The sequence below is a fragment of the Sturnus vulgaris genome, chromosome 5 (genome assembly GCF_052056855.1).
Source record: "Sturnus vulgaris isolate bStuVul1 chromosome 5, bStuVul1.hap1, whole genome shotgun sequence".
NCBI lineage: Eukaryota > Metazoa > Chordata > Aves > Passeriformes > Sturnidae > Sturnus > Sturnus vulgaris.
The window spans coordinates 54,997,490-55,024,646 of NC_142247.1; the positions used below are offsets into that span (position 1 = coordinate 54,997,490).

At 39.0% G+C, this 27,157-nt stretch overlaps 1 protein-coding gene across 2 annotated transcripts in view; it reads left to right on the forward strand.

Annotated features, from left to right (window-relative positions):
• PLXNB2 (plexin B2) overlaps positions 1–27,157 on the forward strand; it is a 252,026-nt gene that overhangs the window by 179,792 nt on the left and 45,077 nt on the right. For both annotated transcript variants that reach the window (XM_014877714.2, XM_014877715.2), the window contains exons 8-18: positions 1,005–1,105; positions 3,222–3,348; positions 4,793–4,943; positions 7,442–7,556; positions 8,236–8,338; positions 8,800–8,901; positions 14,397–14,489; positions 15,684–15,765; positions 20,892–21,064; positions 23,224–23,372; positions 26,285–26,393. In XM_014877714.2, the coding sequence (XP_014733200.2) occupies positions 1,005–1,105; positions 3,222–3,348; positions 4,793–4,943; positions 7,442–7,556; positions 8,236–8,338; positions 8,800–8,901; positions 14,397–14,489; positions 15,684–15,765; positions 20,892–21,064; positions 23,224–23,372; positions 26,285–26,393 (1,305 nt within the window). The remainder of the gene's footprint in view (positions 1–1,004; positions 1,106–3,221; positions 3,349–4,792; positions 4,944–7,441; positions 7,557–8,235; positions 8,339–8,799; positions 8,902–14,396; positions 14,490–15,683; positions 15,766–20,891; positions 21,065–23,223; positions 23,373–26,284; positions 26,394–27,157) is intronic.

Consider the following 27,157-nt stretch of genomic DNA (forward strand, 5'->3'; position numbering starts at 1 on the left):
GTCATTTTCTTTAACTCTCTGAATATGAAGGAAAAGCCAAACTCAGACTGTCAAAGTAAATTCATAATTGCCAGTGAGATGGGACTGGCATTATATTAAAATGAGACTATAAAAAGCCTACATCTCAGAGTTTTATTCTGCACTTTTTGTGCTCTTTAGAAGTAAAATGTAGTCCTAAAGTGGAACATGTATGTTCTGTTTTCCTCTTGCATCATTGCAGCAGCATGGCTAAAAGGAATGGCTCTTCTTTCTGTGCACCAAAGAAAAGGTTGTTTGTTCTCCACACCAAAGGAAATCAAAACCAGAAGCTGTATATTTCCTGGGAGAATAAGACATGAGATGAAGTTCTTTTCCTTGCTGCTTCCTATCATAATTATTTCCATTTCATTTAGTGAATGTGTTCCATGGTGGAAGGTTATGCATGGAGAAGTGCAATAACCTAAAGCACCCTGGCTCTCTCACGCTTGCAGACTTTTTGAAATGCCTTCTGGCTGGACGTGCATTTCCAAACAATTTCACCTCCGTGGTAGTGATAGGGAGGGGAGAATATTCTCTTTAAAAAATTATCTAGCCAGTACCAAGTTCGCCTTTTGAAAATATCCATCCTGCAGTAGCTGCTTCTTTAATTCAGAGCATTGCTGATGCAGTTTCTATCCTGAGGTGCAGATTTCCACAAGTAATATAACTGGAGGAACTGAAAAGCTCAATTTTCATAAGACTTGCTCATAATTCTTGATTATAACAATGTCCTACATTACTTTGAAGACAGATTGGATAATATTGGAGCGGGGAAAAAAAGCAGAAAAGAAGTGTATGAATTTAGACTTTGTTAAGGGGGAAAAGAATAGACTGATTTTATATGTTTTTTATTAAAATCAGGCTGAGCTCCGAATATTATAATGCAGCTGCCACAGGCGATGACACTGTACAGCTAAGTCCACAAACGTTTCCATCTCCTTATGCTGTATTCAGCTGTTAGGTTTGCCTTGCCTTTGGTTTTCCAGGTGTACCGATTACCTGTGCAGGACTGCCACAAATACTCGGACTGTGAGAAGTGTGTCCAGGCGAGGGATCCGTACTGCGGCTGGTGCGTGAGGGAGGGCAGGTGAGTGCTCCAGGTGTGCTCAGGTGCAGGCAGTGGAACCTCTCAAGTTTTGACATGTGCTCTGGGTGACTGCTTGGTGCTTGGCGTGGTGATCCCAGCTCCTCGTGCTCAGCCGTACGCTCCTGACAGTCATTTAATTTTGTCACGCAGACATTGATATCAATATTCTGTGCACACAAAAAAGTCCCCATTGACTTCTTCAGATTTGATTAGTTTGGGAAAATATATACTTTTCTGCTGATCCTGAGAATGATTATACCTCTTCTAACTGTATGTTTTATCACTCTTGCAACTGTACAGTCACATAATCTCCCAGAAAATAAAAAAAAATGCTCCCTACTTCAAATTCAGAAACTATAGAATATATTTTAAGTACATCAGGAAAGCGTAAAAAAGAACATAAAAGAAAAAATTGTTCCATGTCTAAAATAAAGTGTATAGCTCAAATGCTGGTTTTACATAAACGTCATCTATCAAGACATGTAGCTACAGGGAACCCTCCCCTACCTGTAAGAGAGCAGAAAGTGGCATTTTGCTGACTATCTGCAGAGCTTCACCAAATGAATATTCAAGCACATGTAAACTAGGACAGCACTGAACAGCCCTGGAATGTCTCTTCTTTGCACTCTGCATTGATTGGAGTGCCGAGAGGGAAGAGCAGTCCTGCAGTTCTCTTTTTGACTACTAAGTTAATTAACCCCTTGGCATGAGTGGTTGGGAATTCGTGATTCTAACTTCTTGCTGTTGGAACAAAGGGGCTGTTTAATTATAATATGCAGATGAATTTCAGGCTTCTTGTTTCCTGCCTGAAAATGTGAACTATCGCATTAGGTTACCTATCAGCCTGATGTAGCATAATATGGAGCACTGCAGAGAAACTTATGTGGTCTGTGTGAGTTTATGTAATATACTGTAACTCTTTCAGCCTGGGGTTTCAGTTGCTGTGGATGAAACCTGAGAATTTGGAATGTAACCTCAAACTCCTCCTGGGCTGCCAGGAGTTGAAGGTTTTGGCATATATCATAAAAAAGGCAATTTTCCTTAGATTTCCCTTCAGGTTTCTGATATGACCACTGACCTCAATATCTCAAAATATTAATGGTTTCTGAGAACAGGCAAACATGAATTTTCACATTTATTTATTTCCAAAGGGGAGAAAAAATGTGCTTCATTTCTAAGTTTCAGTTCTGTCTCATGATCACACACAGCACTTAGTAGTGTGTTTAGGGATATATTATGTGAATATTGACCCTGTATGTAAATTATTTGTTTAAAAGAGGTTTGACAGAGCTCTGCAACATCTGCACTGTGTTAAAGTCCTTGATGAGTTAATAGTCAACTTTCTGCTACAGCAGACTGAAATCTTAGCCCATTTTCTCTTAAACTTTGCACAGAATGGAAAGAATACACATGAGACTGTCCCCACCTCAACAAGCTTTTGTAGCCACATGCAGTTTCCATACTGCAGCATTTCATCCTGTACTTGAGCTGGGAAAACCTTCCAGTGTTTTTGGTGAGGCTGCACAACTGCAACACTGCCTTGGCAGGGAGAGGTCTTAAATAGCGGCAGGAGTTAATGAAAACATTCCCTACAAAATAACATTTCTAGGACTGGGGTAACGCAGAAATTCTCCACAAGCTTGTATGCCCCCCAGCATTATTTCTCTGTTGCATCTTTCTCTCTTGAGTGTTGTGTCATATCAGTAGCAGCACATAGGTGTCTGCCTCTTGACCTGCAGAGCAAAAACAGTCTGTGCCCTCTCATTCATGTTGTTATATATTGCAACGAAGGTTATCAGCTTGATTTCAGATGGCTCCACTGCCCCATGGTTCCTGTGCTGTCACTGCCTCTGTATGGATTTGGGTTTTCTAATTCAAGGCACTGTACAAAATAGTATGGGCATTTGCTTTTGACATATCAAGCCATCAATTGTAATTACACCACTTACTCTGTAAAAAATTCTCTAATGGCAACCCCACTAGTCAATATTAAATCAAATCCGTAGTCATCTTGTGTTGTAATTTCAGTCTCTAGTCATGAATTTGTTGTGTAGTTCAGAGAAAGCAGAGTCCAGCTGATAATACTACTTTGGGTTCTGTTCCTTTTTTTTTTCAGGTGCACGAAGAAGGCAGACTGTGGAGCAGCTGATATGGAGAACCACTGGCTGTGGAGTCCAAGTGGCACATGTGTGACTATCATTAGTGCAGACCCTCTAAATATGAGTCGCAGAGCTCCTGCCAAGGTATGACAGGAAAATGCTTTCCCTAAATATTCTTTAAGCACGTTGATGTGACTACGAGAAAGATTAATATCTGCATTTCGTTATGCACAGTGAGGACTAGGAATAGGAGACTGCTTTTGTATCTCAGTCTCTGTAATTTCTCACGGTGCACTTTCTTGCCTGCTGTTCTTGCAGGCAGAGTTCATGTTTTTGACCTCGGTAAACCAAAGTGATGCACTAGTATGGATGGTAAGGCACTCACACTTACCTGAATATTATGAAAGTGTTGCACAGTGTTGTATAACCCATAAAAAATAATTGGTAGGGAAGATTTCGTGCTACCCTTTCAGCTTACTTGAGTTCATGCTCAGTGAAGCCATAAGCTGTTGCTTTAAAATCAGCAGTGGATTTGCCTACACAGCGAAGTCTGTCTGAGTACATGGAGAAGGCAAATTCAGCATGCAAAATGACTCTGTAGCAATAAAACTGCAAAACTGAGCTTTTGGAGTGTGATCAGGGTGTCATAGCTTGCTCTAATTCCAAATGGAGCATGCCAATGCAGACTGAGTGCTTCCCGGGGGTGTTCAGCAAGTAAAATAGATAAAACATCTTTTTATTCCTCTTAATCAGAAATAAAGAAACTTTCTTTCAAGTCACTTCCATTCCATTTCTAAGTTATGTAAACAACACTGTGTTAAGGCCATTTCTGTGTTGAATAAAATATTAGCAGAGTATAACTGGTTTCAATGAGAAAGGGATAATTGTCTTTTCTACTGCAATGCAAAATGGAAAAAGTTAAACTGTATAATTAACACACTTGAAACATTAAGTCAAGAACAGCATCCCAAATTTCAGTCGAATTGTTTTCTCTTTCCTTGTTAAGTTTTCCCATCTTATTTTGCTTTTAGTTTCTCAAGTGATTTCTTTCTTTGAGGAAGCTGAGATCTCAGCACCACTCAGAAATCCTCTTTCAGTGTTGGAATTTTTGCATTTGCATGGAGTCTTGAGGAAGCCACTTTTCTGTTCATCCCTTTCAAACTCCACCATTTCCAGCCTATCCAGCTCTGATTTCATTATACACTAAGAACACCTAAGGTTCATGTAATATTAATTAATTTTGTCAGGGTTTAAGTGTTAACCACTCTGTTTACTGTTGCTAAACTGTATGTTGAGGACAAGAACAAATGGTTTGGGGTGTGTCTGTACAGACAATTTTGTTCTGATCTAGTGCATTGACAGGACAAGAGGTTTTTGTATCAGTCTAATTCAACAAAGACCCAGCCTGGAAAAACTGGTAGATTCAAGAGAAAAGATTACCAGATGGGAAGAAGTAAAAACTGAAAAGGAGAGCTAGGTTCTGTGATGCTAACCAAAATATCACCTTTGAAATTGAAACTTTCCAAGTCTTACTGGGTCTTAGCTCATTTCTTCCTAGTATTTTACCCTTCTAATATTTTGTTTCCAGGTGGAACTGACTGTAAGTCCACTGCCAACTTTGACTGATAGTGACAAGCTTTGCTGTACCTTTGGTGAAACAGTGCATTCTGCTCAGTTGAAAGAAGGGGTTATTATCTGTGATCCCCCTGATATAATTCCTCCAACACCAAAACATCAAGGTAAAGATATATTGCTGCCTTACATGGATAGTAAGAGAAAAGAACATAAATTGCTGTTTCTAATGTTATGCTCTTATATGAGGTGCCTACTATATGGGATTTTTCCTCTTCCAGTCCTTTTCCCCAGTCTGTTGCTGAACTGTCAATTTGCTCAAACTTTTCCGGTTGATGTATTTACAAGCTGTAGCATTCCCAGTGTTTCTGCTGGGAACCTGAAACAGCAGCTTGGTAGAGACATAGACATGGAGTCAGAGAGGTGCTAGTCTATGTCCCAAACAAATAAAACCCAGTTACACTAATCTAAGCCTAAGCACTCTGACTTGTGGAGACAGAAAAGATTTATACCTGCTTCAGCTATTAAGAAAATCATGTCTGACTTCTTAGTTTTGCTCTGGTCAACAGCACTTCAGTGGCTTTTTTTCTAGTTTGTATTACAAGGCTATCCTTTCTAGCATCCAGCCTTCTGCCTCTTCATCTGAGTGTCCTCCAACTTCTGCAGCAGTAAGCCTGATGGAAAAATACTTCATCATATAATTAAAGACTGCATCATTGTTCTGAACCACTGATTATAGGGCTAAGGTCTGTTGCCAGCCATAATTCTGTGCAATTTCCTAGACAGTGCTTTGTTCAAGCTTTAATTCATACATCTTGATGCATAAACACATAGAATGAAACTCGTTACACAACACTGCTTATTATGTATCAAGTTTAAAAATCTGAAGAGAAATTACAATGAAAAAACATGTGATCTTACAGCTTGCAGACATACCCCTGAGGATAAGTCTTTTATATGTATTATAACAGTCGTGAACTGTCAAAGTGGTACTTGGAAGCATTTTTTAAGATAAATTTCAATTCTCTTAAGGCTGAAACAGGTAAAAATCTAATTTTAGTTGCAGAGAGAGTAATTACATTAAAATCTCGTTATTGAATTTTACACTAGCTGGGGTATGTCATGGTATCAGATTCTGCTAAGTGTTAAAGCAGCACTCTGCTATTTAGGGCCAATTCACATTCCCTAAATATTTTGTAAAGCAGGACATGAAGCAATGGGGTTGATAAGTGTCTTTATCTTGATGTCATCCAGCATTAAATGTAAGACTAGAAACCTGTCAGAGAAGGCATTAAAGTAAACAAGTAATTTAGAAATAAGATGACACTCTGAGTTGGTTGCTCATCTGAAAGGATGTTCAAAAGTTATATTAGGGTGCTCAGAAACTCAGCAGACACCAGGAGAAGGTAGGCAGCTACAAGCATTTACAGAAACACAGAAGTTTTAGGGGCAGAAGGGACTTGGAGAAGTTACCGAGTGTAACACCCCTGCTAAAGCAGGTTTACCTAAAGCAGATTGCACAGCATCTCATCCCGGTGGGTTTTGAATGTCTCCAGAGAAGGTGACTTCATAACCTCTCTGGGCAGCCTGTTCCAGTGCTCTGTCATCCTCAAAGTAAAGATATTTGTCTTCCTATTCAGATGGACCCTCCTGTGTCTCAGTTTGTTGCCCTTGCTCCTTGTTCTGTCTGGCCCCATCCTTTTGACACCTGCCCTTAAGATATTTGTGTTTGTATGTTCCTGGCAGTCCTGAGCCACCCAGTTACTGTTAAGGAGCCCTGTTGACATTAGAAAAGTCTGGGTTACTTTAGTTGTGGTTGGTTGGTTGGTTGGTTCCAAAAGGATTTTCTAGGAAGGATGCCTTTTCTCAGTCCTGATGTTAGGAAATCCCCTAACATTCCCCTAAGTCATTCCTGTGAGTCTGAAATATTCAAGGGGACCCAGTGCAGGGAGAGGTAACTTCCAGCCAAGCAGCTGATGGTTTTCCAAGAACCTGTTCAAGGAAAGCAGAGTTTGAAATTGCTCAATAGTTTGTGAAATAGCTTGTCATAAGGGCTTAATGATTTCTGCAAAAGGTATTTCAAACAGTTTCACTCTTTAGTAATAATCTGGACAAGAAGTACATTTGTGGAGAAATCGTGTATGGCAAACTGAAGCTCACAAGTGCCTGTGGTAACTATTGCAGGCACTGCTGGGCATTAACCACAAAGATCACTTGCTTGAATTCACATAACAATATTTTTAATTCACAAATGAAAGATTTAATTTTACATGCAGACATATTCATATTTAAGAAAATGTTTTATTTAAAATGACTGTTCTTGTGCCAGTTTGCATCTGTGTTCAATTATGTCCTTACTCAGTTTTCCTTGTTCTTCTAGACTCTAAAATTCTAGCACTTCCATAAAACAAAAGCTATTCTTTAATTTTGCTTCTTCCACTTTTTTCTCTCTGCTTTTCTTCTGAGAACTGTATGCTGAAAAATTTTGTAAAGCTTAAAAAGAAAAAACAAAACTTACAGACTTAAAGTCATGAGATCCAGAGTGTCAACAGCATAGTTAAATATTTGCTTAGGTCCTGTAAAATAATAAAACTGTTATCATTGTATCATTCAACAACTGAAGAATTCAACAACCATTTGGATCTTTTTTTTTCTTTTGTGATAGATCATGTTTCAGTTCCACTTCAGTTAACCTTTGAAAAGAACAAGATTTTTTTTGCATCACATACTTACCCTTTTTATGACTGTGAAGAAGCAATGAATCTTATTGAAAATCAGCCGTAAGTATTTCAGCTTCTTAAGTGTTTAGATCCTGTAGCTTGGTCTCTTAGGTAAACAGCACCTGAATTACTCAATCATTTCATAATTAAGCCTTTGGCACTCGAAATTCGCCAGTGTCCAAATCCTTTATCTTACGTTTTACCGGAGTTTCAAAATGGTTGAAGGGTACCTGGTGAGCCAGCAACATAAAGCATGGAATAGAAATATTCATGGCACATATAATCAAGACCAGTTCATCGTGTTGCCATGTCTGTAGCTGCTAATGTGTCTGCAGGTCAGCAACATGGACATCTGTGTGCCTGCTTGTTCCCTGTAACGACAGTAGTTTGGTGTCCTGAGTTGCAGTGCAGTCAAATAGGGCAGGTGCAGCCAGCCCAAACCCTTTGTTCATCCTTATGTATGAAGGTTGATCAAAATCACTTCCAGTCCTCTCAGACTTGATCTCAAAGTTTTTGCAAATGCGGTGGTTTTCTGATGCTTGCTCAAGTATTTATTTAAGGGATAAAATAGCTTTTCGGGGTTCTTGACGTGTTCTTAGGAAGTTTTGAGCTTAATATAGTAAGGACACTCTAACAGACTGATCTACCCTCTATGAATAAGTATGGAATTTCATTTATTTTTCTTGTCAGTGGGGGAAAAGCCTGGCAATTTGTCATGACTACCATTTTATATTTGTAGATGCTATTCCTGTGCAAGCAATAGATGGAATTGTCAGTGGGACTGGAAGAGACATATCTGTGAAGAGTCCTCTTCAGTACAAGATGTGATTAAACAAAATATGGTAATGTTTAAAAATAAGCTTATCAGATTTTTTATTAGAACACTTCAGTATTTGCTGGATCTCTCATATCAGTTGGTTGAATTAGAAAATGATTCTAAAGTTAACTCCAGAAGTGTAAGGTGGGTTTTTTTTGTGACAGTGCGGGGGTGGGAATTTAAGGGTGTGATTGAGGCAGGGCAATGAGACTGAATAACTCCTGAAAGGATATTTCTGTTCCTTTTACTATTTTGCTTCAATGGGAGGAACAAGATTTCAAGGCAGGGAGAGATAATCACCCGCAGCTTTGACATACGCTGCAGTCATTTTTAGCATGTCTAATTTGAAAGGGTGTAATCAAATCTGTCACTGTATTTTAAGCATGAAGTTCTTCAGAACAATCATTCTATTGTCCAAAGGCCATTGGAGCTTATTGTGATAAGACTTTTTATTTGTAATAACATATAAAATGTTTCTTTCCCCAGGAAGAAGAATGCCCACAGTTTTTAAACCCTGACCCTTCAATAATACCTATGGAGTACCAAACAACTGTGTATTTTGAGGGAAAGCATCTAGATTATTATCAGGTAAGCAGATTAAATTCAAAGCTAGCTGTCATTTAAATGTCTCTTAAACTGCATCCACATCTCTAAACTAAAGCATTAGTTTATGTGCCTTGGAGATCTTGCTTTTAATTTAAAGAAAGAAAAGAGCTACACATTCAAGTTTTTTAAAAGATTGGTTACTCTGGTAGAATCATCACCATGAGAGAATCAGAGCTGGAGAAAATACTCTAACTTCTAAAATGGAAGGGGCATTTTAAAATAATATAAGTTATTTTTCATGTGATGAAATGAGAGGAGATGTAGGAATTGTGACTGTTTCACATCTTTTTCTAATTAAATACTTGGTGGGTTTTATTACTATTGTTCTAGAATGAACATCACTCTGTGTGCTTAATTCAGTTTTCATCTTTCAAACACAAAATGCACTCAGACATTAGAGGTTTCTTAGTTTGGATAAAATAATCTTTTGCTTTTTTTTTTTTTTTTTGTGTGTGTGTGTGTGTGTGATCATCAAACCAGAAGATCAGGTATTTTCTCATCCATAGCAAAGGCTTCTCTTTCTTAGTACTTGCTTCCAGAAAATAAATTACAAAACTTCTAAGTCAGATAGACCCCAGGGTTTTAATTGCTTTATAGCCTAGACAATGCATAAAATGTTATTGTTAGTTGGATAAAAATGAAGCTTAAAAACCATTTTTAGGTGATAGCTCAAGTATTGTTATCAGTTTCTATTCTTTGTTTCTGTGTTGTCTTTGTGTAAATGTGAATTGATGATAGATGCACTGGGGAGTGCATCGATTTCTTTAACTACTGGCCATTTATCAAGGGAAAGAAGGCTCTTCTTTTTGAGGGTTTTTTTTTTTTCCTTTTTCAAATTGAAGTACTGTATAGCTTCTAAATTCCTTCTGTCACCTTTGCTACTCCTACCAAGGGGTGGAAAAGGGTCAACAAGCCTGAAGAGTAGCAATGTAAGAAGGCTATTCAGAGAAGTGCAAAAAGCAACCCATAAATACTCTGTGAAAACCATGATGTATATTGCTACTAAAGACATATATGAAAACTGTGCTCTAAAAACATATGTTCAAAAATAAACATTTTTGGTTTAAGGCCTCAAAATTTATGCAGGCAGTAAAATGGAAATTTGGTGAATTTGTTCTGTTCTCCAAGATGCCAGAACTGGTTCCTGGTAGGATGTCTGTGTGCAATATCTGGCACACAACACCTCTCCTAAACCCACAGCTCTCCTTGCTAAAAATTGTAAAGTATTCTAGAGATTATACTCATATTTCTTTTGTTTAACATTGTGAAGATCTGTTTTTCTGCTCAAGAGGAAAATAGCTTCCTGCTCCCTTGATCTAATTGGAAGAGCCCTTTCTCTTTCTAGAGAAATTTAGGGCAAATGCATGATCTAGATGTGCTGGATTTGATTTCTAGTGGGCCCTTGTCCTCCAAGGAGAAACAGCAGCAGGAATGCAAAAACTACTTTATCTAGTTTATTATTCTATGAATAAGCACTTTAATCTTTTTGAACTACTAGTAACAAAAAGGGAATGGAGAAAAGGCCTGCTAGGGGGTTTTAATCTTGTGAGATATCAATTGCATATAACAAATGCAAAGACACATCATGTGGATTGAGTGCTTTGTCATGGGCAGCAATGTTTAACAATTTGTCTGCAGAATATATTTATTTGACTTTGGAAGGCTTATGAGGAGTTCAAGTCTCTGTAAGAAGTCAAGGTGAAAAGTCCCAAAACCGGAACGATGCTGGACACCAGTGAGTGTCAAATGATGTCAGAGTAATTTTTCTTGGGTAGGAGCAATGTGAAAATGTCATGTCTGTCAGGGGATCAGTTCCATATATCCTGGTACAGAGGTGCATTTTTAAGTCAAAACAAGAATGCCTTTAGTGACAGAACTTCAATAGACACACACAGTTACTACAGCTGTATACACAGGCCTTTAATATATGTGATAACAGACAAATAAGGCATGAAATAGTTGTAATCATATAGGCACTCATGGCTGTGGAGTCATGCTATCTGAAGCAGTAACTTTGATGACTGAAAGTTCATTTGAATGAATGGCATAATTTATACTCAGCCTTTGGTAAACATTTCATGGAAAACAGAGTCGCTCAGGAGAAGCCATGGATGGATATTTTTTAGGGGTTGGCCCACAGCCCAAATGCTAAATAGCATTTGGCTTCTCATCTGGAACAATTTTGCCACGGGATATGCTGGGCATTACAGCATCTTTGAAGATAGCAGTCATTCAGCTATGAGCACATATAAGGTCTTTATTGGTTCGGGCATTGGTATATCCATTTTCCTCCTATTTTGCTTCCTAAATTCTTGCTTAGAAAAAGCAAAAAAGTAATGTTGTGATGTCACTTTGAACTACTGGTTCTATTATCTTGGTTTAATTCGTGCTTTACTTAAAAGGGTGTTGCACACCCAGCCTTGCCATGGATGACTAAACATACTATCCAACATTGTGCACATAAGCATCTTCATCTCTAGGTGGAGATGAGCACTGAAGGGCTTACTTAGTGAGTAGGAGAGGTAAATGGCTTAAAAAACTGCTGTTGCAGAACTATATCAAAAATTATTTCTATACTGGAAGTATAGAAATTGTTATACTTCCACTGAGAGTGGAAGTAAAAGCTCACACATTTTATATGCTCCTCTTAACTTGTAAATGCTTAAAATACAAAGAATAAGTCTACTTATGATAGCTTCCACTGGAGGGAAATAGCCTAAAAGAGGAGGAGCTGTTGACTGTTCTTGTGTCTCTCCTACCTCTGAAAGAATTTCAGATAGAAGGAGAGATAAATCCAAGCTGTTGTCATTCTTCTGGGAATAAACCTATCCAGGACAGGCAGAGGGAGGGAAGTTTAGTACTGATCAGCCATATTGCATGCAATTTCTGAGAGGCATTCTCCAGCTGAGTCCTTGAAAGATTGGCACAGTAGGAGAGACAGATGTACCAGCATCAAGATAACCTTATTAGCCCACCAAAGATTTTCGTTAAAAGTAATTTCCCATTTGGATTTGTCTTTGTCATGTGTGTCTGATGTATAACCTGCTTCCTAGTGTTTGCTACACATCTCTTGCACCAAAACTACTGACTGTGAGCTCTGTTGCCTTCTGCTCAGGAGCCTGGTATAGCAACTCCTTATTTCAATGCACTCCAGATATCAGCTGTCACACACACCAAAGCTCTCCTCCTCTCCCAGAGCCTGCTATTAAGCATGTGGAAAAGCCTTACACAGGAGCAGCAGAATCTGAGCACTTTTGAAAAACACATGTTACATTAAAATATGTGGGGCAAGGAAAACAAGGCAGCACTCCCATAAAAAAATATATGTAAGGAGATGTTTAAAACTTGGACTATAGAGGTGTTTTCTGTAAGGCAGAATGGGCTGTAAATTTTCAGACAAGGCTTTCAGAGCTCTGTCAGTAGCTTATTTTCTTTATGTAGCTTCCTAGAAGGCGAAAAGTAAAAGGTTTGTTTTCTTCTATAAAATAACCACCCAGAGCCTGGAGTGAGGTCCTTTGTCTAGTTAAAACATGTGGGTTCATGTCCACTGTCCAGCCTGTCACGGTGAAGGTGCAGTAGGAAAGCTTTTCTCTGCATTAATTAGATATACCTAGTGACCCAAGAGTTACCTGTGATTCCAGCATTTAAGAAGTAGCTACAAATAAAAAGGTTAAGATGCTCATACACAAGTCTTAGTTGATATCAGGAGACAATGTACTTAACCTTTGGAGCAGAAAAGAGAAATCGAGTATCCATTATTTTTTTACTGTGTGCACTCCAAGACTCAGATGTGTCTGGTCAAAACCACGGATTAGTTCTTTACATCCACAGTGATATTCTCAAGAAGTTCAGCAAGGCCACTGAGAAGGTCCTGCAGCTGGGTCAGTGCAGAGTGGGGGTTAAATGGATTGAGAGTAGCCCTGTGGAGAAGAACTTGAGAATGAAATGTTAGATGTGAGCTGCCAATGTGCACTTGCAGCCCAAAAAACCAACAATATGCTGGGCTGCATCAAAAGAAATGTGTCCAGCAGGTCAAGGGAGGTGATCTGTCTTCCTCCATTCACTCTCCTGAAACTTCAATTGGATTATAGCATCCAGCTCCGGGGTTCCCAGTACAAGAAAGATGTGGACCTGTTGGAATTGGTCCAGAAAAGAGACATGGAAATGATCAGAGAGAGGGTGAGAGCTGGAGTTCCTCTCCTATGAGGAAAAACTGGCAGAGTTGAGGTGGCTTAGCCTGGAAGAAGTCTCCTGAAAGACATTTCTGTGGACTTTCAATATATAAAAGGGGGCTTATAAGAAAGATGGGGAGAGACATTTTCCCTGTAGGTCAGAAAGCCTCTAGGGACAGAAAAAGGGACAACATTTTTTAAAGTGAAAGAGGGTCGTTTTAGAGAGATAAGGAAGAAATCTTTTGCAATGAGGATGGTGAGAAACTGCAACAGGTTGCCCAAGAAATGTGTGTGTCCCCATCCCTAGAAATGCTCAAGGCCAGGTTGTATGGGGCTTTGAACAACCTGGTCTAGGAAAAGATGTCCCTGCCTATGTCAGGATTGTTGGACTAGATGGTCTTTGAAGGTCCCTTCCAACCCAAACCATTTTGTGATTCTGTAAAGATGAAGGCTGTCTTGTCCCCAAGTGAGTTGTGATTTTATAAGTCTTTACCAACATTACTGTCTGAAAATATCCTTGCTACTCACTTCTTTCTAATATTCTTCTGGAAAAGCTGTTTGCATGTCTGTCCTGTGGGCAGCAGAATGACCCAGCACAGAAACAATGTCATAGGGTGAGGTTTTTAGCCAGCTAAGTTCTTTGCTTAATCACAGAACAAGCCACAGTACAGCCAAGCTGAGCGTTTTGTCAGTGCAGTGAAGGTCAGTATGTGCTACAGACTTCAGACAGGAATCAATAGATTTAGAATCTAGGGAGAAGAGAGAGGAAGATGTCTAGGAGGTAGAATACCCTTGAAGTAGTGCTGCCATCAAAGACTGTCCTATGAAAATACAGCTGGAGTCATGGTAAGGCAGATGAAAGCCAACAAGAGCTGAGAAATGTTCATTCCGCTTCCCCATGCAACTCTTGCAGTGATGCTCTGCTCAGAATCCCTACAGAGAAACCCTTTAAGGGCAAAACTCACACAGCTCTGTTAATAACACATCTGATGTATGAAGCCATCCAGCATTCACATCTCTTAGCTTTTTCTTATTGCTCCCTAAAACAGAGTGCTATATATGATCTTGCTTTCCTTTAACTTCTTGGTGTGCCTACCATGAATGAAAGTTGTAGAAGTGCAGCAAAGTCACAGATTGCTCTGGCTCAGCTTCTCACTAGCATTGCTTTAGAAGATGACTGTAACCAGTTAGCCTTCTCCATTTGGATTTGATTACTTCCAGTGCTGAACAGGATATCGTCTGGTGATATTTTATTATGCTTGGTGATGCTATATGAATTCTAAACTGAAATTTTCTTATCTTTAGGGTAAAAAATTTATGGTTGGAAACAGCCAATTTGAATTTGAAGCTTCTGTTGATGAGTCAGAGGAAGGAAAATTTTCATTCGTGAGTAAAGAGGTAAATGTGAAAACATGATTCACCTACCAAATATACTCAATTCTTCTTCTAAACTGTTCCAGTAGGCACCTGTGTCCAGAATTATACAGGTAATATGTGTTTCCCTCAGAAAAGAAAGTCACCTCTGATAGATTCTCCTTTGGCAGTAGTAGTCAAAGGCTACAGTTTTGGTTCTCAGCTCCTGAAGTCTCCCCTCAAAATCCTCAGTCTTTCTCCTTGATTTCTCTCCCTGTGTAACCCATGGAATCATTGAACTGTCTCTGGAGGAATTTGAGACCGCTACTATTTTATTCTTCACTTTTTATGCAATCTAGTGAAGTCATTGAGGATAAAAGGCAAGAATTTCAGTGCTCTCCCTCTCCACATTCCAATTCGTTATCTTTCCCATTTTGTATCTGTAAAAATGGGAATGGTAAGAATGGTAACAATATGCTGCTTGGCTACCTAGTAGTTATGCTTCTTTCACTCTTGCTTGTTTTACTGAGAAAGGAAATAATGTTTTTAAAATAGTCTATTTTCTAAGCTCCAAGTCTGACTCACAAATGTTATGCTGACTTTAAACTTTATGTCTTACAAGCTCACTAACTAGTTTTGAGAATTAATGAGCATTTATGCATCATCTGTGCCTAGCACAAAGCATTTGCTTTACCAAGCGTCTGTATTTTTATTTGTTCTTCTTGTTTCCCAACAATTGTCATTGCTGCTCTTTCAGCATGAGCAGAAGCTCATGTCTTGGAGCATGTGAACCTTGTGATTTGGCTGTAAAATGAGGAGGTTGCACTGTAAAAGATGGAAGAGATTTCCCCTCCATGTGGTGCTAGTCTGCTGTGCCCACAGAAGTAATGTGGCCAGATGGTGTGGGAAGGGAGAACTCAGCAGGGTCAGCAGCTATACTTGCTGCCTCTGAACAGCACTTTTGCTGCTTTGATGCTTATAACCAAATGTAAATTAAATTAATGAAAAACAAGTATCCAGATATTGCTGTCCCTTGGTACTCGAAAATTCTGGTTGTGAAGGATTAGGTTCATTAAACATTTTTCTATAAATGTATCTGCCCAAGATGAAAAAAGGCCATAAGGCTTGGGAAAGTTTCTAAAGCCTTCACAGGTCTGATTATTGAGAATCATAGAAAATGCATGAAATTAATCTTGCCAAATGAAGGTATAAATATCTCTATTATGTCATCTTTTTTAGTTCTCCTATAGTGCAAATGAGACCCTACAACTTAACTTATCCATAAAAACAGATAAGGTCAAGATTGACAGCAAACTGATGGGTAAGTATGAAATATGGGATTAAAGGGAGATTAAAAGCAGAAATCTATTCCTTCATAATTTGGAGTCTTGTTAATAAGAATGTTTGTATGTTTTACTGGTTTGGGTGAAACAAATCTGACAGATCAAAAGTTATTAATATTAAACTAATGCCTTAAACATCTGTGTTGTCAGCAAGTTTGCTAGTGACACTGAGCTGTGTGGTGCAGCTGACACGCTGGAGAGGAGGGATGGCATCCAGAGGGACTTGGATGGGCATGAGAGGTGGGCTTGTGCAAACCTCATGAGGATCAACAAGGCCGGGTGCAGGGTCCTGCAAATACAAATACAAACTGGAGTATGAAGGGATTGAGCCCAGGAAGCCAGTCATATCCTGTGCTGCATCAAAGCAGCATGGCCAGCAGGGTGAGGAAGGGGATTCTCTCCCTCTACTCCACTCTCATTGACATCCCATCTGGAGTGCTGCACCCAGCTCTGGACCTGCCACATAAGAAGGACATGGACAGAGTAGGAAGGGCTACAAGGATGATCAGAGGGCTGGAGATCACCTCTCCTATGAGGAAAGGCTGAGAGAGTTGGGATTGTTCATCCTGGAGAAGGTCACTTCACTCCAGGGAGACCTTATTGTGATTTTTCAGTGCTTAAAGGTCACTTATAAAAAGGAGTTTTTTGCAGGGGCTGTTGTGATAGAACAAGGGGTAATGGTTTTACACTGAAAGAGGGGAGATTTTGACTAGATATAGGGAAGAAGTTTTTTTACAGTGAGGCTGGTGAAACACTAGCACAGGTTGCTGTGCTCATTTCACCTGAAGCAGAGGTAATTTTCTTCACAGTGGCTAAAAAGGGCTGTGTTGTTGTGGATACCAAAGAGGTGGTAGATGCCCCATGCCTGGAAGCATTGAGGTTCAGGCTGGATGAGCCTCTGTGTAGAATCACAGAATCAAAGAATATCCTGAGCTGTAAGGGGCCTGCAAGGATCATCAAGTGCAGCTCCTGGTTGTACACAAGACAATCTCAAAAATCACTTGATCTAGTTGAAGATATCCCTGTTTATTGCAGAGATTTGAACTAGGTGATCTTTAAAGGTCTCTTCCAACTCAAAGTATTCTGATTTTATGATTCTATAATTTGCAAGATTGCTTTTGCTCTGAAGTGCAATCCTAAGAGCAAAACTTCCCAGTTCATACGTAAGTATAAAAATTAAATACTTAAGTATTTTTTTTTCTTTCAATGATCTTTTGCTTTCCTCAGTGAACTTTCCTCATCAAACAGCAGAAAGAGGATCCTTGTCACAGCCACTCTTATGGAGTTCACCTCAAATCTCATCTCTTAGCTGTGTCTCGGTTCAGACAGGTTCTGCAATCCTTATGTCAGGTGGCAATCAAGAAAACACAGAAACAGTCAGTGTGTTTCCAGCTCATTATTCTATTCATTTATTTCTATTAGAAATAAATTTAAAAATATACCACAAAGACTTGATCTCTGATAAAAATCTCTTTATGAGTATAAATTTCATTTGTTTTCAACATACAATAATGAAGCAATTATGTCTGTAAGCCTAGTCTTGAGCTGAGGTAAGAAAGCTCCTTTAAAATCAATGGAGCAGGGAGTATCTAGGAGCTGGGACCTCTTTGGACTGACATTTAAGGCAGAATATTGCAAAAACTGTGAGGCAACCTTCTTGTTACTTCCATGATGGGTCAACATCAGGAAAATGCTAGTACCTCAAGTAATTTCCTCTTCAGAATAAATCTTCAGACCGTATTTTTCCAACTGTACAATATTTAACTTTATTCCCTTTCATATTGGCAGCATGAACTATGTTTTTAGAAGATTCTGCTTATGGTTCTGTGTGCAGTGTTAAAAGACTTAAAAGAGGACCTGGCATGAATGTTGCAGGGAGGTCATATTACAATCTCACACTGTCTTAATTTCCATTCCAGAGGCTGTCATGTCTAAAACAGCAGATTTTTGACCAAATATTCCCAAGATCTTTTTTCTAAGTCAGGAAAAAAACATTAAAACCAAACCAAAACAAAAAAGTAGCTAAATTATTAAAGAAATGTTATCATTCATATTGAAATAGAGAACACTTCCAAGAGAGGAATTGAAAAATTATCAACAGATGTCTCTTTTTAGTATAAAAGAGATTTTTAAAAATCCAAATTCTTTCTGACTTTCAGACTCCCTTGCCGTATGAAATGCAGAGCATAATGTGTTTTTATGCATCTTGAAAAGAATTGGCTTTGGGTATATGGCTGCTGCTGAGAAGCACCTTTGAACCTGCTCGTGAAAGAACCCTTTCTTTGTATGACACTTAGTGAATACTAAGTTATGATAGCATTTTTACATCTCGAGCCATCAGGGGTTCTGAACAGTGTGAAATCCAATATATCCCTTTTATCCTTTGTCCTTTTTATCGATGATATCACAGCTGGTATCTCAAGGTGGTGGATAAGAGTCTGAATCTAATGAGTAGCTTGCTGCTGGTACATATAATGAGCTGATCAGTGAACAAGGGGAGTGGTTAATGCTTTAAGGCCGTGGCTTTCTTCATTGCATTTATGTAACTGGATGTGAGGGACATCAAGACACTGCAGTGCTGACATTGTTTACTGAGGGCTGGAATAAGAATCCCTGTCCAGCCAATGAAGAATAATTAAGTAATTCAATAAACATATTCCTGGTCGTCTGGGTGGGAAATGTGAGGTTTAGGAAGCCAAGGGGAAGATTTTCTCAACAATATTTGCTGCTTATGTGTCTGTGGAGTAGCAGTCTTTCAGAGTGCTGGAGTAAGAAAGCAGTCTGTTTCCTATAAAAGCAATTCACAGAGAGAAAACTTTTCCTTGCCCTGTCCACAAAACAAACAGCAGCATATATAGGCTGTCAGTCTGGTGCTTTTCCCCAGCACCATGTCTACATCCAACATTCAGAGTGCATAACTGACACACAAACTGCAGGAAATATTACTTGGTTTATGTTTGTTGCTCAGTGCCTTCCATATTAATGTGCTCAGTTTATGAAGCAAATGATACTACTCCTGCTTTGTGCTCATCAATTCCTTGGAAGTTCAAGATAGAGATTGAATCAAATGGATGCTCTTTCTTATTGATTCATTTTTACAAATGCCAAAGTCCCCCAGTTTTGCACGCAACTCTAATGATATTTCAGCTGATTTTGTGCCTGTAAAAGCTATTTGAAATCAAGTGGATATGCTGTCTAGAGGTAAGAAAGGGTTAAAATCAGGCTTCATCATTGCATTAACTCTTAATTGTAAGGGAAAGAAAAAACCTATTATTATCTTAAATCTATGGAACTGAATTAGCTGTGAAACTGAAATGGTGAGGGTTTTAAACATACAGCATTTAGAGAAAAACTGCCTGTATGGAATTATATGTTCTCCTGCAAGTGGAAGAGGCTAGCCAAGGTTTGGACATTTGCAATATTGTTCATGATTAGCAGGGGAATAAGGCCGCTGCTGAAAAAAGAATGGAAAACTAGCATTCTCATTTTACTTTTTCATTATACTAGAAATCTGACATAGTAGTCTCTTGAAACTAGATGTCAAAAGCTACTGCTGCTGCTGCTATCTAGGAAGATACCAAGTGTATTGAAATGTTACTGACTGGAGGGTGGTTTTGCCAGTGTCCTTTGTAGAATCTTGCTTCTCTGAGAGTAAAAGCTTGTTTTAAATAGACCTTTTTTATGGCCTTTACTATATGCATCTCAAAAGGATTTACTTTTGTCCACATCTGTTTACTTCCTGCATCTTTAAGTATGAACCTCGTTTGAAAAAAATCCAGTGTCACTAAGGCTACTGTTTATTGAGACTTAATGAAGGGAAGGGGAATGGGAAGATGTTGAGTCTCTGTCTTGTATACCCCATTCCCATCTGTAAGCACATTTAACTCTTGAAAGAGCACAGGAGGAAACCTAAAAAGCTTTCTGCTGTTCTGGTAACTTATGTTGATTTACAAGACTTGAAAAGTGACTGAGCCCCAGTGGCAGAGGCTAAGAGGCTGTGTGGCCAGAAATACAGAACAGCAAAGAGTAGAGAGAAGCAGGAAAAAGAAAGAGCTGAAAAGTAGGCAGCAAGATGTTTTCCTCTTTACAATAATCATCTTACCTGTCCTGGGAGGCACAGCACTCACAGGCTGGGTAATTTGGGCAGGCTGAACACTTTCCCTAGAGAAACGTGTGGCATCTTTTCAGTCTGTTTTCTTCTGGGCTCGTTCTCAAGTGCATGTCCATATGTTTTTTTTGCAAGCCCAGGCTCTCCTTATGGTGTTGAACCACCAAGATATGTCTCAAGACTTTGCATCTATTTGGGAAAATTAGTTTTATTCAGTGACTGTGCATCATGTTAGACATTGATGGTGGCCAAAACGAGCTTAGTGTCTCAGACAGTTGGTCTCTGCTTCATCAGTAAGAGAGGTATGACTATCAGACTTGATTTCTTGGCTCAGAAAAGCTAGAGCTAAACCCCACTACAGAAGGAATAAGGTGTACATCAGGATGACAGTTCAAGACAAAAGGGAAAACAAAAGCAAGGAAACTGGGAAGAATAAAGAAACACAGAGGTATTAACTTGAACAAAGGTTAACATTTTATTAAGTGTTAACTTTCTATTTGGTTCAGGCATGACTGATGATTATGGAAAGTCCCAAATGTCCTGGAAACAGCCTACAAAGGCAGCTCTCTTCCTTTAATTCTGCAACTGGCAGAGGTCCCATGCCCTGCTAACACCCATGCAGAGTCAATACCTTCCATATCTGACTTGGGATGCTCCAGGAGGACCTGATTTTTTATTTAATCTTTAAACAGTTGTACGTGTTACTGAGGTTAGTTAAAATAAGCACTTCGTACTTGAATGTTTTGACAGTGCCTGAGCGACAAAAATATATTTGCAGAGTAGTCATACTCTGCACATGGATAAATGTCAGGTTTTTCCATAGAGGAAAAATAAAATTTTCTCTTAGCATCATTCAGGGGTTAAGTACAGACTGTACATATTGCTCACGCGACTCCACTGAACTTTATCCAGAGGGTTGGTTTTCCTTCCTAAAGGACACTGAATAGCCTTGAAACAGAGAGAAATGTCTAAATATGTTTGCCATTCATCTTTCAGTGACTCTGTACAACTGCTCCTATGGACGAAGCGACTGCAGCTTGTGCCTTGCTGCCCGGCCTGAATATAGGTGTGTCTGGTGTGAAGAAGATGGCAAACCCAGCAAGTGCGTTTATGAAAAACTCTGTCACGCTCCCCCCACTGACACGTGTCCTCCTCCAGAAATCACTCGTGTAAGATTGCTTTTTTTCTCTCCCTACTGGTGTAATATTTTTCAGGAGAAAGCAGCCAAGCAAACTCATACTGAAAGGCAAGTTTTTTTTCCTGGGGTGTTGAGTAAGCCTCTGAAATAGCTGAAAGGAAATAATGTCAGTAGTGATGTGTGTGAGAGATTTGTAAAGATTCAAAATAAGAGACTGAATGGAGTCTTTGAGCCTCCTTGTTTTTCAAGCCTTGTCCTCACTGTATCAGAAGCCAGGGTAGCAGTGCATGCTTAAAACGTAGCATTTGATTGCATTGATGCATCCTTAGCATGGATTTTTTCTCTCATGAAGTCCTTTCTACCGAAAATGAGTCTGTAAGACTCTGTTCCTGGAACTACAAGTACTTAACAGGTTCATTGACAGGCTTCAAGCTAGACTTTTAAATAGTATTTAATAAGGGAGCAGATTGTTTCTACAACACAAAATATTTTCCAGGAGTCAGTGATATTTTTCAGTCCACACCAGCATCAAACCCAAGGCTGTAGGAACTGAATGTAAGTCAGAGAGGCCAAATGTGCACCTGACTTACTCCGCAGCTGGTGTGTTCACTCAGAGAAGGTTGTTGTCTACGTTGGGGGAAGAGCAGGCAAAGAAAGTCGTTAATCCATCTTGTTCTCAGAAGCAAGCCAAATGCTCCTTTTATGGGCATAATTTTTGAGAAAAGAGTGGTACATGCTTCTACTGGGCAAATCTACATTGCTGCAGCAGTGGTATCACTACTTTGAAACTCAGACACAGTGTTTGACAAGAACATATCCCAAGCCATCACAAAATGTGGTAATTGTATGACAGAGGTTGAGTGTTGTAACAGGGATGTTTCACTCAGTAGGAACTGTGTCTGAAACCTGTGGCTCAAACTGGTAGAGACACTGCATCCCTGGAGCCTGAGCAGTTAGAGGTGCAGTGTAACTACTGGCAGGCCTGCAGTACACTGGGGAAGATTGGCCATGAGGGTAGATCCAAGCAGAAAAGAAATAGCTGTTAAACAGTTGAAGTCTGCCAAGGAAGGTAAATACCCTAAAAGCTTGACAGAATGGGTGGAGAAGAATCCTTGTGTACTATCTGTGCCCAGGTAAACATGATTTGAGAAAAAAAGAAAAGGAAAATTAAGAAACAATGTGTTTTGACCTGGGATGCTGTTTCTACATTATTGTGGATTTTTTAAAAAGATGCTAAAATATATTAGGTCTTCAGACCTTAAATTAGCCTTAGATATAAACATAACATTTGGAAACAGCTAGACAAACAGCTGAGTAATTTTTCAGCTAGTTTGTTTATGGGTTGAGTGCAAATGAACAGCCAGTGGGCTAGGCAGCCAGCAGAGGCAGCCATGTCACTGTGCTCAGACTTGCTTAGACCTGAGAGACTGATTATGATGGAGCAGGCATTGAAGTGCAGCCACACTCTTCTTGATGGCAAACTTGCAGCCCTCCAAAGCTGAAGACCTGAAAAGGTCTTGCTGGAGGTGGTCCAAGCGTTATGTAGGAAAGCAGGTTAGCCTCCCAACAAATACTCCGAATTGTGGTGCTTGTTAGGGCCATATTTCAGTCTGAACCGTCCACTCCCAACTACATGATCTTGTCTGTTCTCATTTTATTTGCAAATTACTCAATTAGCATCAGCCCGTGCTGCAGCACCCTACCACGATGAGATGAAGTAAGGAAAATCAAGGAACTGGAGGAACTTTCAAAGAAACTATGTAGGGCAGCACTGTGTGTTAGGAGGGTGCACTGCTCTGCTGTGAACCTAAAGGGATAAAATCACAACAAAACGCTGGAAAAGCTCCGTGGAAGGATTGTGAGAAGATTGCAATCCATTTGCTTTTCAAAATCACAGTACTTCTGTGGAGGAAGCAAACTTAACTAAATAAATACCAGGCAAGAGTTTTGTACATAACATTCTCCCAGAGGGGACATGAAAACTTCAGCTGTTGAATACTAGTTCTGAGCTAACAGATGATTAATTAACATTAAAAAGTTGCATAGCATGTTTTTTTGTTTGTCCTACAAGAAACATCTGCATTTCAAATGTTGGTAAGTCAAAGTAGCTTTAAATAATATAGAAAAACAACATAGTCACTGCAGTATTTAATTTTGCTTTTTTTTCTCCTGTCCCTTATGTAAACACAGATTGAGCCAAAAACTGGACCACGAAGTGGTGGAATTCTTTTGACCATAATGGGATCTAATTTGGGAATAAAGGCAGAAGATGTAAAAAGTATAACAGTGGCAGACAAGGAATGTCTTTTTAAAGAGGAGTTCTACTCTGTTTCTACAAGGTAATTGATGGATGCTTTTCACAAGATTTTAGAAGAAAAAAAGGAACCTCTGTGCATTTTCAAGAAAAGATGATCTTCTTGTGTTTACAAAAGATTACATGATATACCTGCAATATTTCATAGTAACATACCTGACTCTTTATTTAAAATTGCTATAGATTGTAATACAGTAACACATTTACAATGGTGTACTACCATCCTGCTTGTGATTGAAGTATTTTCCTTACTTGATTGAAAAGCTTTCATAAACCATTACTGCACATATATAAAGACTATTTGTTTTTAAATTAAAGGCATTCTATATGTGCATCTAGTCGTTAAAACTTTGCTAAATCTGAACCACAGTGAAGCCAGGCACACAAGATTTATGGGAAAGTAGGCAAAAGAAGAGGAAGCTTAAATCTGTTTAGTCCAGCCACAGAGTTTCTTGCCTGGGGACAGGGAGGGAGCCCAGAGCTTAGGTTTAGTTGTAGATGACTAAGTTTCATCTCAAAGCCAACAAGTCCATGGATGTTGAATTGCCTATGCAGGTTGGTAGATGTTTTGCAAATTACTTGTCGAACTCTTAAGCAGAGCCAAAAATTAAAACCGTATGCCTAAATTCTTCTAGGTAGGTATGTAAGTGTTTACTACAGATTGTATCAAGCTTCTAATTTCAAGAGGGAAATACCCTTTCGATATTAGCTGATGTAAAGCATAGCAGGAAGGTTCAGTAGTGATATTAAGAGTAATTGCATATTTTAAGCAGCTTGATTTTTCTTTCATTCACTTTTGAAATCTACAATTGAAGCCTTGGCTTTCTTTCCCTTCCTATGAAGTGTAACAGTAACTTTTTGCTATTCCTGTGGCATGTTTTGAAAGTGACTTTGAAGATGCCTAAGTGATTTTTTTCAGCTTTTGAAAAATATTTAACTTTAGTCAATGTGTAGATAGGCATTTAGAAGCTTCCCAGGCCTGAAGGAACTGAAGAAGGTAAAGAATAGCTGTTTATTTCTTACTGCTTCCCAATTTTATTGCCATCACTCCTGTATTTACATGTACTTCCAATCAGTCATCTTTCTCCATTCTCTATTTTCATTTTTTGCAAAAGCTGCACTGAATTGCAACATAGCCTTACAAGAATTTCCCCATCCTCTTGGCTTTTTCTAAAGCTTTTTGATATTTTTAAATACATGGAAGGGAGCCAGAACTGGAGATCACTGGTTCCTTGTATCATAGCAACATTACTGGTTTCCTAAGTTCTGGCAGTGTAGTAATGGGTGAGAACAAATGCAACTTACATCATGTGATTTATCAACAAATTAGTGGGTTTTGAAGGATGTTCCCAACTAGGGAAGTCTTAAAAAAGAAGTTGTCAAAAATCTTCAAATAGATATCTTTAATTTTCTGTATTTGTCTTCTTCTGTTCTTTTGTTTTATTATCACCCTTTTAATATGAAATTAAATTAAAAAATAATAAAAGGTGCTTTGTCTTGCTCCCCTATACTTCTGCAGTTAAAGCTGGTCTTTTTAGGAGACAGTGGCTTCCATGCACAGCAAGATTTAAGACACTTAAGGGTGCTTTCTGGCTCTGCGGTGATTTAATTGTTGGCCTTTGAGAAGTCATTCTTTGTAGTTTTCCATTAGTAATGTGGGGGAAGGGAGGCAATGCCAGCGCTGTGGAGGGGAGGGAACTTTTCCAATTAAAATCCCTGCTACGATGTTTCCCCCGCAGCCCCCGGCCCTGGCCCCCGACTGCTTTCCCTAGCTTGACATATGGTAAAAATTCCTCCAAAGGCACCGTTTCCTGTTTCTGCCTGACATGAAGATACAACTTCCAAGAATACAGTAGAGAGATGATGAGGAACAGGCTCAGGCAGCCATACACATGCCAGGACATGCAAGAATTCAGAGAATTTTGTCCATTTGCCAGTACCCAGGAAAAAAAAGTCTGGAGTGATCTTCAGAGGGACTTGACAATCCTTTTATTATAAGTCCCGATTTAAGTACATTATACCCAGTAATTTGGAGTCATTCGGGGTTTTTTTGCTGCTTTGGGTTTCTTTCAGCAGTCAGGCACTGCTTAAGGAAGAATAGCAATAATCCTGGAGGGAAAGAGTGACAGAAATGAGCAGTGATCCTCAGGGTGTGGCCTGCATGAACTGTCTGAGCAGGCTGCGAGCACTATATACCTCCTTATCTAACTGTATTATCAGCTCTCCATTAAACATTTGTCCCAGTTTTCAAGTGTGTCAAATCCTTATAGCCCTTTCATGCTTTCATTCTGTGTTTTACCTGTCTGGAATAAAAATTTAAACATCCTAGCTATCACTCAGAAGCAGTGTTAGTTCTAAGGCAGCATTTCCTTGACTTCTGATGTTGTATGTGTTATCTGTGCATTTATTTTCAGAGAACAGTAATTCTGACGGGATTTTGATCGTAGGTGCGAAAAGTCACTAGCTTGAAGCTAAAAGGTAGCAAGATGCACAACAAAATTATCAGCAGTAAAAAACCACAAAATTTAGATAAGATAGCTGATGGTCTGATGTTTGCATCAAGGAGGTGGGGGCTCCTTTGTGGGTTTGGGGTTTTTTAACATCACTATAAATTTTGTGTCAGGTTGTAGAGGTTCAGCTGACTTATGGGCTGAATTTAAGTCTTCTGGAGAAGGCACTTCTACTAACAGAATGCTAAAGTAGCTGTGTATAGTGCTGGGTACAGTGCTCAGGTTTCAGTTTTACCAAAACCTTTAGCTAGACGAGCCAACTATTCTTAACTGGTTTTTCTGGGAATCTGAGGCAGTGCCGGATTCCATAGTATAGGATAAAGCAAAGTTGGTGCTCCTGCTGGCAGTGTGTGTGGTAGCTCACATAAATTGCATTGGTATTGCAGCTGTTACTTCTAACAGATAAGCTTACATTCTCTCTTTTTAGGATTGTATGTCAAGTTGGACCAATGAATGAACTACAGCAAGGTCAAATTGAAGTTAACATCAATGGAAAATTAGGTAAATCACCAAGTGAAGTGTTGTTTACATACCAGGTAAGTGCATTTTTTTTCAGAGACCTGTTTTATACTTTGTGCATGACATAAAGTTAAGCACAGGATTGGTTATGTTTGTCTTACTGTTTCATCAATAGCACTGTCATTGAAAAATAGAAAGCACGTAATTCCAGTATTTCTATATACAAAAGGCATACCAAAAATCAATTCTGATCAATAGATTGAGAGTCGCAAAATAGGATGATGTTGTTGCCATCCAAGTTTAAAAAATGTGGTAAAAAAGCAACTGGAATAAACTTATTCATTAGTGACATAATATCTCTTAAGTATCACCATTAAATAAAAAAGTCAGCACTGCAAAAAAATTAAGTATTCTGGAGACACATGGCGCACTATTTTAATCACGATATTTAGTCTAGGCAATTTTCTTAATTAGAAGAATGGATGCAGAGCAGCTGAAGAATAAGTAATGAAGGTACATTAATTTCTTTAATAATTTATTTCATTCAAAAGTATGACATGCAGAGCCACAGACAGCGTGATGTGTGTTAATATTACTTAAGTGCTTTGTTTTCAGTGTGACTATGAAAGAGAATTTCATTTCTGTGTTAATTGCTTTGCTTTAAACGTGGCCCTAGCTTATAGCTGGTCTAGCCTGTGGTTTTAGTGCAGCAAGTAGCTTCATCTGTATCTATGAGGTCTTCAAATTTTATAAGATCATACAATAGTTGAGAGGTTTAAATATCAGTCCCCATACTGATGCTTAAAATTACACCTATAAACTATAAAACATAATTTGTGTC